This window comes from Andrographis paniculata, unplaced genomic scaffold (genome assembly GCF_009805555.1).
Source record: "Andrographis paniculata isolate CXL003 unplaced genomic scaffold, ASM980555v1 Contig32END, whole genome shotgun sequence".
In the NCBI taxonomy this organism is placed as follows: domain Eukaryota; kingdom Viridiplantae; phylum Streptophyta; class Magnoliopsida; order Lamiales; family Acanthaceae; genus Andrographis; species Andrographis paniculata.
The window spans coordinates 3,698,295-3,712,305 of record NW_026137565.1 but is presented as its reverse complement, the minus strand read 5'-3'; the positions used below and the strand labels follow the sequence as shown (position 1 = coordinate 3,712,305).

The following is a 14,011-nucleotide window of genomic DNA, read 5'->3' as shown; positions in this document are numbered from 1 at the left end:
AGCTAATATCAAACAGTTGTTTTACCAGACATTTTAATACAAACAGCTAATCGAATCAGCTAGTCAAACTAGCTAATTGAATCAGCTAACAGCTATCAGCTAATTGCCAAACACGCCCTAAATATTTTTTATATTAAAATATATGAAATACTACTTTATTTTAGACTTTATAATAACTAGCGGGAAGGCACCAACGAAAAAAAATTATTAGTTATTTCAAAATATATTATTATAGCTAAACTACCTGCATTTATCTTTGAAAAGAAAACATTATAAAAATAAGAGCGACGAAAACTTTCGATATTTAAAAGATAACCTTTCGGATTTCAACTTGTCTGTGTAGAAAAAACACAACAAAATAAACAAATTAGAAAATAACAAAGAAAAATCTAAAAAGTATAAAAAAAGGTATGTCAAAAAGAAAATAGAATCAATAAAAATATATATATATAGCAAACAAATAAAAAAAATTATTAGAAAAATAGAATGCAAAACAACAATAACGAATTCCGTTGAAATTGACGGAAATCTTCTCCGACTGCAATGAATATAACATCGTGAAAAGAAAATATTAGGCAACATAAATAAGTCAACAATAGAAATAAGAGCGATAGAATCCTCCAACAAACAACTTTCGATGTTTAGAAAGCTTTATTTTCGAATCTCAACTTTATGGTTGCGCAGAAAAAATACAACAAAATAAACAATTTAGAAAATACAAAAAAATCTAAAAAGTATAAAAAAATATATCATCAATAAAGAATAGTACCAAAGCAATTTTAGAAAAGAGAGAAGATGAAAAAGAAATAGAAAGACAAACAAAAATTCTAATTTATCACTCCAACAAAAAAAAATAACAATGACTCATTCGAAAAACAACTATCCCAACTTTTAGAAGACATCTCTTCAGATCTCAACTATCCCAACTTTTTATCTGCTATCTTGTTTTTTTTCACCATATATTTTTTACGATAGTGATCCTGTAAATGTAAAAAATCGTAATTAAAAAAAAAAAAATTCTTCAACTTGTCTTTTCTTCTTCTTCTCTATAAATAAAGAAAAATATAAAAAAAATAAAAAAATAATTTTCCTCTACCAACATTGAAAATCATCCCCACTATTTAAGAAAACTATCATTCACATTTTGAGCTCTTTTATATATATATATATATATATGATAAGATCAAATGTTTATTATATTATTTATATGATGTTACATAAAATTTTAATAATTTAATTTTAAAAGTTTAAATTTAGCAAAATATTATGTCACTATTACTAAAAGAGTATTAAAAAATAATTAATAATTACATAAAAAAAAAATTATTTAGTAAATCAAAAATTTTAAATTGATTATTTTAAATTATTTGAAATGTATTTACTGTAGTTATATATATATATTAATATGTGATTTACTTATTTAATGTAATATTATCATGTATAATGATTGTTTATTTTGGTTGTAAATTGAAATTAATTTGAAATGAGGCCTTTATTTAATTTTTTATTTAAATGATATTTTTTTTTATAATTTTTTCTATATTTCATTAACTTAATGACAGTTTTTGGAGAGCCTCTCCCGGGAGGGGGCAATTTAAATAAATAATAATGACATAATTATATACTAATTTGGGGGGACAAATTGTATATAAACATATAAAAATTAATATTTTTAATACTAAAAAAATTATAAAAAAATTTGACTTGGGATCAATTGATCCCTCAAACCCTAGTGTAGTTCTGTCCCTGCTGGCGAAGGTGATTATATATTATATATTATGAAAAAAAATAGTATAGTCTTTTTAGAAGCATAGAGAGTCAATAGTAAAAAATTGTCCAAACACACCCATTTGGTTCGTTCTATCTTTATTTTTTGTTTGAAATAATTTTGTAAGTTGTTTGTATGTATATATATATATATGTAAATAATTAATAAAAGGTTGCCAAAAAAAATTTATTTTTGTTTAAATAATATAGCAAAAAATTATTTAAATTTTAAAACAACAACAACAACAATAATAATAATAATAAATTTTTTAGTGTCCTGAGGAACGTGAATATAGGCATGAATAATCTTATCGATCAAATCCTAATGCCTATAAAAGTTGCTATTACTTTGACATTATTTATCAGTAATTTAAAAAAAATATCACATCAAATATATATGTTTACTATTTTTAAATCTTTAAAAACTAATCCAAAACTTCAATAATTTTTGTCTAAATTATAAATAACAGGCTTAGTTGAATGTAAGTAATACTACTATTGGGTTTTAACCCAAAATTTTATATTTATTGGGAGGACAATAGATAGAATGAAGTCCAATAGAGTTGGCCCGGTCTATTAAAGCCTACTTATTTTTAGGATGAGAATCGTTCATTTATTTTGCATTTAAATAACTCTTTTGCCGACATTTTGTATCTCATTGGCACAAAATCCCTTTCTTCTCCGGCTTTTGTCCCTCTTGTATTTTCGATAAATTTATTGAGGCTTTTTTAGTGGTTTCAACTCTATTGTTTGTGCATTTAGGTCCTTTTGTGTGTTTTCTTTTGAGTGTTTGGTGAGGTTCTACAATGAAATTTTGGCAAGTTTGAAGTTTTTGAGGAAATATCATTTTTTGTCTCGTTCAATATTATAATTATCAATTTTGGTCTCATTTAAAAAATATTATCAATTCTGGTCTCACTCAAATGAAAATTTATCAAGTTTAGTCCCAAAATAGTTGACTGAGACTCAACACGGCCGTGTTTTGCTTGAACACGGCCGTGTTGGATGACTCAGAAGGTGATTGGGCGTCCCAGGCAGCCAACACGGCCGTGTTGAAACCCCTGCACTTCTGAACACGGCCGATTCCTGTCCGTGTTCCTAACACAGCCATATCTCTGCCCATGTTCATGCTCATGTTCTCAACACAGCCGTATTCTAGGCCATGTTTCTGCCCATGTTCCTGCTCATGTTCTCAACACAGCCGTATTCTAGGCCATGTTTCTGCCCATGTTCTCAACACAGTCATGTTCTAGGCCATGTTAACGACAATATTTTCAATATAATCATATTGTAGGTCATATATATTATTATTTTCACTTTTTGGTTAAAATTATTTGATATATATTTATAATTCAACAAAAATATTTTTTACAATTATTTCATAATATAAAAAATAATCAATTTTTAATATTTTAAAAATATATAAAAATAATAATATATTAATATATATATATTTTTTCAATAATCATGCTATATATATTTTTAAAAATTTATAGTAAAAATTTTAAAATATTATTTTAATTATTTCTATAAATTATAAATTAAATTTATTATTCAAAATAATATTTTAAAATAATACTCTCTCCGGATCACTGTAAACATGAGAATTTAGGATAAGTATAACTAGTAAGATAATTAAGAATGTATTAGTGAAAATAATTATCATATAATATAAATAATTATAAATTAAGACTAAGATTAAGAAAATTCATTAGTTTAATTAAAATTAAAAAAATTAAATTAAAAAATAGTGTGTAATTATTTTCCAAAAAAGAAAAGTGACATGAATGTGGCACGGACATAAATGGCAATGTGGACATGATAAGTGGGACATATGGAGTATTACTAAAAATATATACTAATATAATATTATTTTTATATATTTTTAAAATATTAAAATTTGATTATTTTTTATATTATTAAAATAATTGTAAAAAATATTTTTGTTAAATTATAAATATATATATATCAAATAATTTTAACCAAAAAGTAAAAATAATAATAAATATAATATACAATATGATTATATTGAAAACATGGCCGTGAACATGGCCTACAACATAGTTGTGTTGAGAACATGGTAGGAACATGGCCTAGAACATGGCTGTGTTGAGAATATGGGAACATGGGCAGGAATATGGTTGTGTTCAGAATACGGGAAGGAACACGGCCGTGTTCAGAAGTGCAAGGGTCTCAACACGGCCGTGTTGGCTATCTGGGACGCCCAGTCACCTTCCGAGTCATCCAACAAGGTTCAGTCCCAGTCAACCAATTTGGGACTAAAATTGATAAATTTTCATTTGAGTGGGACCAAAATTGATAATTTTTTTTTAATGGGACCAAAATTGATAATTATAATATTGAATGGACCAACAATAATTTTTACTGGAAGTTTTTTATTGGTTAGGGTTTATGTTGATTCAAAGTTGGTAATTTGGGTCCATTTTGGCTTCGGTTGTCGGTTGCCGGTGATGGTGCTCCCTTTCTCAGTCTTCATTATCAATTAATATGCCATTTGAACCCAAAAGAAGGTTTCGATCTTTAATTTCTTTGTTTGCTTTTGCGCTATTTACTAATACTTTGTTTAAGTTTTTGCCTTGCAAGTCCATAAACATTACAGTTACAAGCTAATTTGATTTCAATCTATAAATGTTACATGGATCATCTAGATCTTTTTCACCTATGTTGGAGAGGTTTTCCACATCATCGAAAAAGCTTGCCTTCTTGAAGGGTTTTTTGTTTTCCACATCATCGAAAAAGCTTGCCTTCTTGAAGGGTTTTCTTTGGAGTAATGGTATTGGTTTTGCAGCCAAGCTCCTTCAATTAGTCGTCAAGTGATATACTATCTAAAGGTTTGTAGTTCCTTTTCCCATAAGCCAATTCAAGCCACAAAATCTTGAAATGAGTAATTTCTAAGAACTGCAGTAACAAAAGATATTGTGTATGAGTATTTGCAACCTCCACACGTAGGTTATTGTATGTACTTGGAATGATGGCTAAGTTCATTCCTGTGACATAAGGCTTGAGGCTTCATTCCTGACACCAAATGGCTAGATTTAGTTAAGTCTAAAAAGATTGAGGTTTTAAAAAAATGTAATTAAATCAGTTAAGGAATATATACATTGTTGTGTGTCTTTTGAATGTTCCTCAAAGAAAAGTTGCACATTACTTCATTATAAAGAGGGCTTCTTAATAAACTCTCCTCACATAGAATTAATTTTGCAATTTATATTTTGGTGAACATTCAAGAAAGAATAAGAATAAATGAATCTCATCGAGCATCATTCCTATAAGCATAGAATCTCCTGCCCTTTGTACCAAGCCTTTGTCCCTCTCACATTGTGTATATATTAAACGCGTGTGTGGGGCATGAAGGGGTGGGGAAGGGAAGGGGCAAGGTATCAAGTGTCATTCTAATGGTATACAATAATAATCTATAGGTTGGAGACACTTTATCAACATTTTTTTATGAACTATCCGAGGCTGCAAATGATCATACATAATCTCTTTTGTTGTTAGAATGCTTAAAAATTATCAATTGCACGATGTAGTGGCCTGAATTGGTTGTTGGACAAAGAAACTAAAAACCGTTAAGCGCATATCAGTTACCGACTATCTGGATGACCTCAACTACATAATTGATATTGTTGCTCTAATCAAAACCCTTCATCTAGGCCTGGCTAAGGTAGACTTTAGAAGCTTTTTTGATAATGTGGAAAACCTCTCCAAGGTAGGTGAAAATGATCTTAATGATTCAAGAGAATTTTATGTTGCCTTTGGGGGTTATATTTTGTAGTATTCAATATATATGGATTGAAATTGTATTAATTTGTAACTATAAAGTTTTTGGATTTGTAAAACAAACACTATGGAGGAAGAACAACAAAAAAAAAAAATTTAAAAAAATCAACATTAAAGCCTTTCTTTTATGCTAAAACTCTCGGCATTATTAATTGGTAACGGTGACTTTGTTTAGGGAGCACCGGCTCCAGAAACGGCCATCAAACACCAAAACAAATCCTAAAATGTAAATGTTGAATCAACTTAACCCCAACCAAGAAAAATATCAAAGTTACTAAAATTTTATCGATGGAATCTCACCAAATATGCAAAGAAACACACAAAATGACTCATTGGACAAAAGACATGGTTGAAGCCCATGGAAAAAACCTTATTAGAATTGCACATAAAGTATGAGTTATGAGAGGTAGAGTGGCAAAAGTTACACCATAAATGGGATATAAAGGTTACAGATGAATATATTCATCGATTAAAATTAATGATGGCAACATTACTATCTACACAACCCTACTATCACTTTGAATAACGAAATTATTGTCATTCTTGCCAATCTTGACAACTTTTGAAGATTTTAAATTCATCTTTTTGTTTATGTTAAACTATGAGTTTCACTCATAGTCATTACTCTTTAATGTTATATGTGTTTTTAGGCTCGGCTCAATTGTTATTGAAATAGAATTGACCCATTGAGGATACAATATAAAATGTTCATTAGCATGTTTACCATACCTATCATCACTCTGATTTCACACACGATTCACGCCCTAGTAGTCACTTTGACTGTCTTGGACCACCAGCATTCTTACATGACCTCCTTCGGTCTTCGCACTAGAGTTTCTTTTACCATGCTTTCTTTTTCAATCCCTCACTATTTATTTTCTACTTTCTTCCACTTTTAATCTCTTACAGGTTATTGTTCTCAGTTGGTTGATTGTTGTTAGTGATACTTGTATCTGGTAGACAAGGTTAAGGATGAGCAATGCTATAAAGGCATCTGATACAACTATTTTGAGTTCTAAATTGGGGTATTGTTCCCTTAATTATGCCTATTGCTATATTTGTGGTGTTAACTTGGTTGTCCTAACATTTTGTGTAACGTTGTTCTTGCTCAAGGATGACTCATTTGTTGTTTGATTTATTATTATTATTATTCTTTTGGAAATGAGATGAAAACACTTCAATTTTGTCACCTTCTATACCTTTGATTGTTCAATAAACTTGAATCGCATGTAGGTATACTTTACTCGAACTTTCTATTCTTTTTATATCTTTGGTTTATAATATCTAACATCGTATCAGAGTTTGTTTCGATCTCTTCTTTGTAGATCTATATTGGAGTTGTTTTCTTCCGTTGCTCTAGTTATTTTTTTTCTTTTTTTTTTGTTGCTTGTGCTCCTTTAATTGTTTTGATGCTACTAACCAGCATGTAACAGGCTACTTCAACAATATAAAAACTTAGTATTCCACAGTAAAAAAATTTTATGTATGGAAACACTTGATGAAAACTTGAGGTAATAACCATGGTACTAACGTGTATGATATTTTAATAGAAATAACTATAGAAATAACTAATTGTGTGCAAGACAGAAATAGCGTTGACACAAAGTACTGAAGTTGAAGTGAAGTATGAGTATGATGTTGTAATATCCAAATTGGAGTTAGAGAGGTATTATACATTTAGCCCTTGAGCGTCGATCGAGCTAGAACTTTGACTTACACTTTTATATATGTTTGATGTATTCTCTCTGTAATTAATACTTAAAAATACTAGTGAAAATATTTGATTTGACCGTCCCTAGAGGTAGATTATATTAATCGAACTGAATGAATGAATAAACCTTATGTTCTTGTATATTCTTGATTGTTCTTGATTTCTTAGTTTCTGTAACAAAAGTATAATAAATGTGTCTACTTTTGGTTCTCGAGACATAGGTAGTAGATAAACAATTTATTGCATTATGTTTTCTTTTCTTAATCTAATTTACTTACGTTCAATATGTAATCGTCTCGTCTAACTCAACCAGGATAATTTTCTTGAGGATCGAGTAATAATTTTAAGCCACCAATTTGGTTTATATAATATCTACATTCTTCAACGTAGTCGAACACTAAGTACAAACACATCAATGGAGGCTCTAAAGCAGTAAACTATGCACGATATGGATTATGGAGGATCGAAGTCACCAATTTGATACAAGATCGACGACAAGAAGAAGGATTAGATCGAGTCGCACACCCCCGGAGTTCATACATACATACATATACAGATCTTAATTTACCATGGGAATTTGAGGTTTGTAAAGATATTGTTGTTGAATGGATCAGCCAAATGATCCAGAAGATTCTGCCAGGGGCCGACGCCGGTGACCGGCGCCTGAATAAACAGGCCGAGCATTGCCAGCATAGCCAGCCTGCCATTCTTCACCTCCTTCACCTTATAATCCATCAATGACTTCTCGTCCTTCCCAAATCCCAGCGGGTTGAAGAACGGCCCGCCCGGGTATATCGGGTTACCCGACCCGCCAAGCCCCTTCTCCAGCCCTAGAAAGTACTGCTTCCCCATAGAACCCGGGTTGGCCCAGTCCTGGTACCGCCGGTGCTCCGCAAACCCGACCAGACCCAACTCGAATACGAACAGGGTATACGGGTCGGCCCAGTATTGGTACGACCCCGCCGGCGGGAACACTCCCGTCTTGAACCACGGCAGCGCCGTCTCCGGCGGAATCAGCCCCGCCTGGCCGAGGATTTCCGGCGCCAGACACCCGATTATCCCCACCATCGCCGTACGCCCGTTGAAGATCTCGCCGTAGGTTAGCCACCGCGGCTGGAACCACATTCCGGCGCCCTCCGGATCCGACAGCCCCAGCGGGTCGAATCCATAGTCGCCGGGAAGGCTGAAGAAGAAACACCACATTACAATATACCAAATTTACTTAAGTAGTGACAAAATATATAGATATATGTTCTAATTACCTTCCATCCAAATACGACAGACTTTGCTTCGACGCAAACCACAGCTGCCTGTTGGCTCCTTGCTGAAAATCATCGATCACCATAAAATTACACATCAATTTCATATATATATATATATATATATGTATGAGAGTGTGTGTGTGTGTGAGAGTACCTTGACGGGAGGAGTGGACTCGGCCTTGACGACAAAGGAGGCCTTCCGGGTGGAGCGGAGGGGGCGTCCGGCGAGGGTCTGCCGGACGGCGTCGGCTGAGGAGCAGATAGAGGAGGAAGAGACGAGGGCCTGGGCTGCCATAATTTTGGGATTCTGGAAATGGAGAATTTAGTTAATCAAGAGGGGGTGCAAAAATAAGGGGCGAAGAATGATTAATTGTGGTGCAGAAGAAGTGGGGATGGAAGAAGAGATAAAGTTGGGATCCTACTGTCAAATAGAACTCTTCCATGTCGGATATCGTCTTTTCTTTCATAGATAATACTTAGATATTTTATTCTGCCTGCTGTTTTTAACCACAATATTGATTTCGTTTCTGGCCTTCTCAAAAAAACATATTACTTAATAAATAAATCATTGTATTTTTGTGTCACACACACATGTATGTGTATAATAACTTAAACCAAGAGAATTGATTTTCCTATATGATAGAGTTGCACAGCCTCCATGTAGTTTATTTGTTCATTTATGTGTTTTGAGGTTTTTCTCATAAATCCATTTTGATGTCGAGCTTCAAGGTTCTAGGATGGTAAAGTGGATTTGGTGCCATTAGACATTGGTGGTAGTGGTGGTGGTGGTGGACTCTCCCTCGTTACCTGCAGAAGTGTCTTGTGTCGAACGTCTCCTAGTAGTGTTTGGTCGATCCCGACAGATATGGTTGATGAGACAACGAGTTTCTTTGTATTAGGCGGTGCAACGAGACAGAGAAGGCCCATAAGTTGGTCCTTAGTTTGAGGGGAGGTTTGGTGGGTCCAAACTCAAATTCTACATTGGAAGATGCGAAGAAAAATTCACACACGTTCCACGTAAACTCCACTAGTATGAGATCTTTTGGAGAAAATCCAAAAACAAATCCGTACGGGCTCAATTCAAAACAGACAATATCATATGAGTTGGTCTTGTCTCAACATCAAACCTGCAAACTAAGTACTACTAAATAAGTTACACTAAGTGAACCATGTGTGGCAGGTGGATCCGAAGAAAGGATTTTTTTACTTAGATTTGATATTGTATTTTAAACTTGAATTATGATTTAAACAGTAGTTTGAATTTGATATTTTAGGAAAAAAATAATATATTTTTATAAAAAATCATCAATCTTACTTAGTTAAAAAAATTGAAACTAGATTACAAATAAAGATAAATTAATTATTTTATTTTTCAAATACGTTCTGATCTAATTTTTTATAATTACATTAATTGTAACTCACAAATATAGATTGATGTCAAACTAGTTAAGAAAATTAATTCTTGATTTTGCAATCGACAATTTTGTTATTAAATCATTTTAACCTATGATCATTTTCATTTATAATAAATGTTACCATGATCCTTACATCATCCTTGGTTATCAATCTTGTTATTGAATCCTTTTAACCACATTCTCTCCTCCTAGTCCCAACTAGAGCTGTTAAACGACGTTCGGCTTGATTCGACTCAGTTAAAGCTCGTTCACGAACGTTAATGAGTCGAGGCGAACAACATAAACAAACTCGTTTGATTAACTATCGAGCCCGAGCTTTATTCGCGAACGTTCGTTTAAATAATATATTTATTATAAATATTATATATACATATAAAATTATAATTTATAAATAAATAAATATTAATTTAAAATATATAAATAAAATAATTTGAAATTTTTTTTATAATTTATATATAAATTTTAAAAAATAAGACAAACGAGCTCGAACGAGCTTAATAGAGCCTAAACGAGCCGAACACGAACACGAGCTCAAACAATAAAAATTCTTAACGAGTCGAGCTCGAACACTACGAGTCGAGCTCGAACACTACGAACGAACTCGAAAGCTCAACGAACGAACACGAGCCTTGTTCGCAAACGTTAACGAACACTTAAAATTTAGCTCGGCTCGGCTCGACTCGGATCGTTAACCGCTCTAGTCCCAACAACCTTTAATCTATGTAAATTATGAATTTTAAATTAATTACACTTTGTCTATATGAGAAATATTTTTTCAATTTTGTACAACAGCAACTAGAGTTCTTTCAAAGTGCAATTATTTCAAAAAGTTTTTTTTTTTTACATATATTTTAAAATTATTTTTCTACTATTTGCCAACAATACATATTTGAAAAGATGTTATATTTGAAATTTAACTTTTATTTAAAATAATACATCAAAATTATATCTTTTACACAAAACCTTCACATCTCACATCAAATGTTTATATATTATTTAATATTTTAACATTCTCAATATTCACCGAAACTTCAAAATATTTCTAAAAATTATTTAAGCGCAGCCTAAATAAGTATATACTTTAGAATAAATAAATAAACTCAGACCAAAGAAGAAAATTCGTTGTATTAAAATAGGATACTAAAATCCTCTAAAAATTCATATAAACACGCTTCAATTATCAATCAATCAATCTATGAATACCATAAATTCAACAAGAATCAACATATGGAAACAACAAACCCCCGAAAGTTCTGCTATTTATATATATATATATATATTTTTGCTCGAACTAAAAACTTTAGATCGAAAATCTCACTATTGGATTGAAAAAATAACGGATCATGAATATTTTCTAAAACTTTTAACTTGATCTGATAGTTAACGAAGCTAATTTTGCTATTTTTTTCCAAGGCTATGCAATTTTGAACTGAAATTTTATTTTTAATTTTTTTGAGTTTTATTTTTCTCCAATTGTAATCGCTTTAACTTTAATATAGATTAAAGTAGTTTACAAAATTTGAGTTTATTCTTTGGTTTCTAACTTAACGATAGAGTACTCGGCTTTTAAGTGCGACTAGAATCTTTTACACATTTTGATGAAGTTAAAAATTTGTCCATACCATCGACACTAACTCTTCGATAGATCTCTATATAATATCTCCATTATATTAAAATTTAAGTTATAGAATGTTCTAGAGTTATAAAAATATAAATAGACATCAAACAATATTTCAAAATAGAAAAGAGACTAGTACAAAATTTTATAAAATCATAAAAAAAAAAACTATATATAATATAATTTCCACCTAATAATGGCTATAATATATTTTAGGGAAAAAATTATTTTTGGTCCAAATATAACCAAAATTCATCAATTTTGATCATAATATAAAAATTTTATTAATTTTGGTCTCAATATAACCAAAACTCATTATTTTTGGTCTCAATAAATTTTTTTTTTTTATAAATTTTAGTCTCAATATAACCAAAATTCACCATTTTTTGTCCCAATATAATCAAACTTTATCTTTTTTGGTCACAATCATTTTTATTACACGAATTCAAGCGTCGTTCCGCGAAGCGAAAACGGGATTCATCCCGACGGCGATAAAATCATGCAAGGTGTCCGAAAATCCGGGATGTCGATCCTTGCCAACGCCGGAATCATCGATGCTCTAATGGTCGCAACACAAAGACGACGGAATCCGACGAACTGTCGACCAAAGCTCTGCTGCGGTGGCGGCGGCGTTATCTTTGGCCTGCCTCATGGTCTCGCCACCGCCTATCGGAAGAGCTCTGGTCGCCATGATCTTGGCCACGTTGTATTGTGAAATGTCGTAGTTCGTGACTGCCCCGACTCCCCGAAACTTGATGGCTGCTATATCATAAGCTTCAGCTGCCTCCTCATATGTGTCTGTCAATAAATATGTATATATGAAGAACTAGCGGAACCAGCAGTAAAAATTCACAGAGGTAAAATATCGATGTTTTTTATCGATTCAATGTTTTTTTATTTTATTTATAGTCTACGTTAGTATTTTTCATCGATTTGTTGGTAGTGATATCAAAAAAAGATAAGGTTTACTTATATTGGGACTACAATTGATTAAAAAAAAAATTATATCTGAACAAAAAATGATGAATTTTGGTTATATTGAGATAAAAAATGATGAGTTTTGGTTATATTAGGACCAAAATTGATAAAATTTTTATATTCCGACCAAAATTCATCAATTTTGGTTATAGTGGGACCAAAAATAATTTTTTTCCTATATTTTAACATCATTATTAAAGTATCCATTAAAAAAATAGCAATACTAACAATGAGAAAAGCAATAAAATTTCGATGGATTGGAGACAAAACTCAAGCTAGAAAGTGATATCATTCATCGGCCGACATTCATATGGGGCCAGAATTTGTTGCAAACCATTTTTATATTTTATTAAAGTTTATTAATTAACTTTTTTCATTTTTTATTAACATTTATTACGTATTATGGTGCAATTATTTTAAATAATTTGATTTTAATAATATTTTACTATTTTATCTTATTTTTTATTTACATTTATAAAATATGATTAAAATATGATTAAAATACTCCGAGTTTGGAATAGATATGTAATATTAAGGGTTTGTTTGATTTTTATTTGACTTTGAATTTAAATAGTATTATTATATTATTTTCTATTTTATTTATTTATATATATGCCATATTTTTGGATGAAAATATTGTTATATGTGAATTTCTTTAATAAAAAAATAAGTGTTAAATAATGAAATTTTTGAAAAATTGAATAATTAAAAGAAATATTTCCTTCGTCCCAATACAATAGTTTTGTTTACCATTTTTGTACGTCTTAAAACAATAGTCTTATTTACATAAATAACCATATCACCATCAAATTACCCCTACTTTTTCATTTTATTACACAATTACCACTATTTTTTACACTAATACACTCACAGGGGCAAAAAAAATCTTTTATCTATACTTTTTACCAACTACCAATATAATATCAATATTCCTTAAATCTCGTGCAAAATCCAATTAAAACTATAATTTTGGGATGGAGAGAGTATATGAAGTAAATCTCGGTTATAAGATTTTAAATAACAAAAAAAACTAAAAATATATATATATATATTCAATATATTATTTTTTAACCAAAACATAGTAGATGAATACCTTAAAACAGCCAAACACACCTCAGAAATTTGTTTGTTTTCAAAAGTAGTCCATTAATTTAAGTTTGAGACTTTTAAATGATGAAGTAGATGTTCAAATTATTCAAAAGAAATTAAATATGTTTGAAAATGTACTATATTCTTAAATAAAGTGAGCATTAAAATTATTAAAAGTTTGAGACAACTTGATAAAAATTTTGGCAAGAAGAAACTTTAAAGCAATTGGTTGAACTTGAAAATATATTATAATTCTGGTGCGTTTCTTTAGGGAAGTTTGAAAAAATTTAAATTTGGGTTTGATTTTTATTTTTATTTTAATTTTAAGATGAATTTAAATTTTGATATTTCTTTTATGGTTAAGTTTGGT

At 30.6% G+C, this 14,011-nt stretch overlaps 1 protein-coding gene across 1 annotated transcript; it reads right to left on the bottom strand.

Moving 5' to 3' along the window:
- Positions 1-7,704: 7,704 nt before the first annotated feature.
- LOC127247946 (chlorophyll a-b binding protein 8, chloroplastic) lies at positions 7,705-8,900 on the bottom strand. The gene is made up of 3 exons (XM_051270040.1): positions 8,696-8,900; positions 8,542-8,603; positions 7,705-8,462 (listed from the first exon to the last, which is right to left on the bottom strand). The coding sequence occupies exons 1-3, from the start codon at positions 8,834-8,836 to the stop codon at positions 7,844-7,846; spliced, it is 822 nt and encodes a 273-aa protein (XP_051125997.1). The 5' UTR covers positions 8,837-8,900; the 3' UTR covers positions 7,705-7,843.
- Positions 8,901-14,011: the final 5,111 nt, after the last annotated feature.

Coding starts and splice junctions, on each gene's coding strand:
- LOC127247946 (XM_051270040.1), bottom strand. CDS start 8,836: ATGGCAGCCCAGGCCCTCGTCTCTTCCTCCTCTATCTGCTCCTCAGCC. Junction 8,604..8,695: donor AGTCCACTCCTCCCGTCAAG/GTACTCTCACAC, acceptor GATGATTTTCAG/CAAGGAGCCAACAGGCAGCT. Junction 8,463..8,541: donor CTGTCGTATTTGGATGGAAG/GTAATTAGAACA, acceptor TTTCTTCTTCAG/CCTTCCCGGCGACTATGGAT.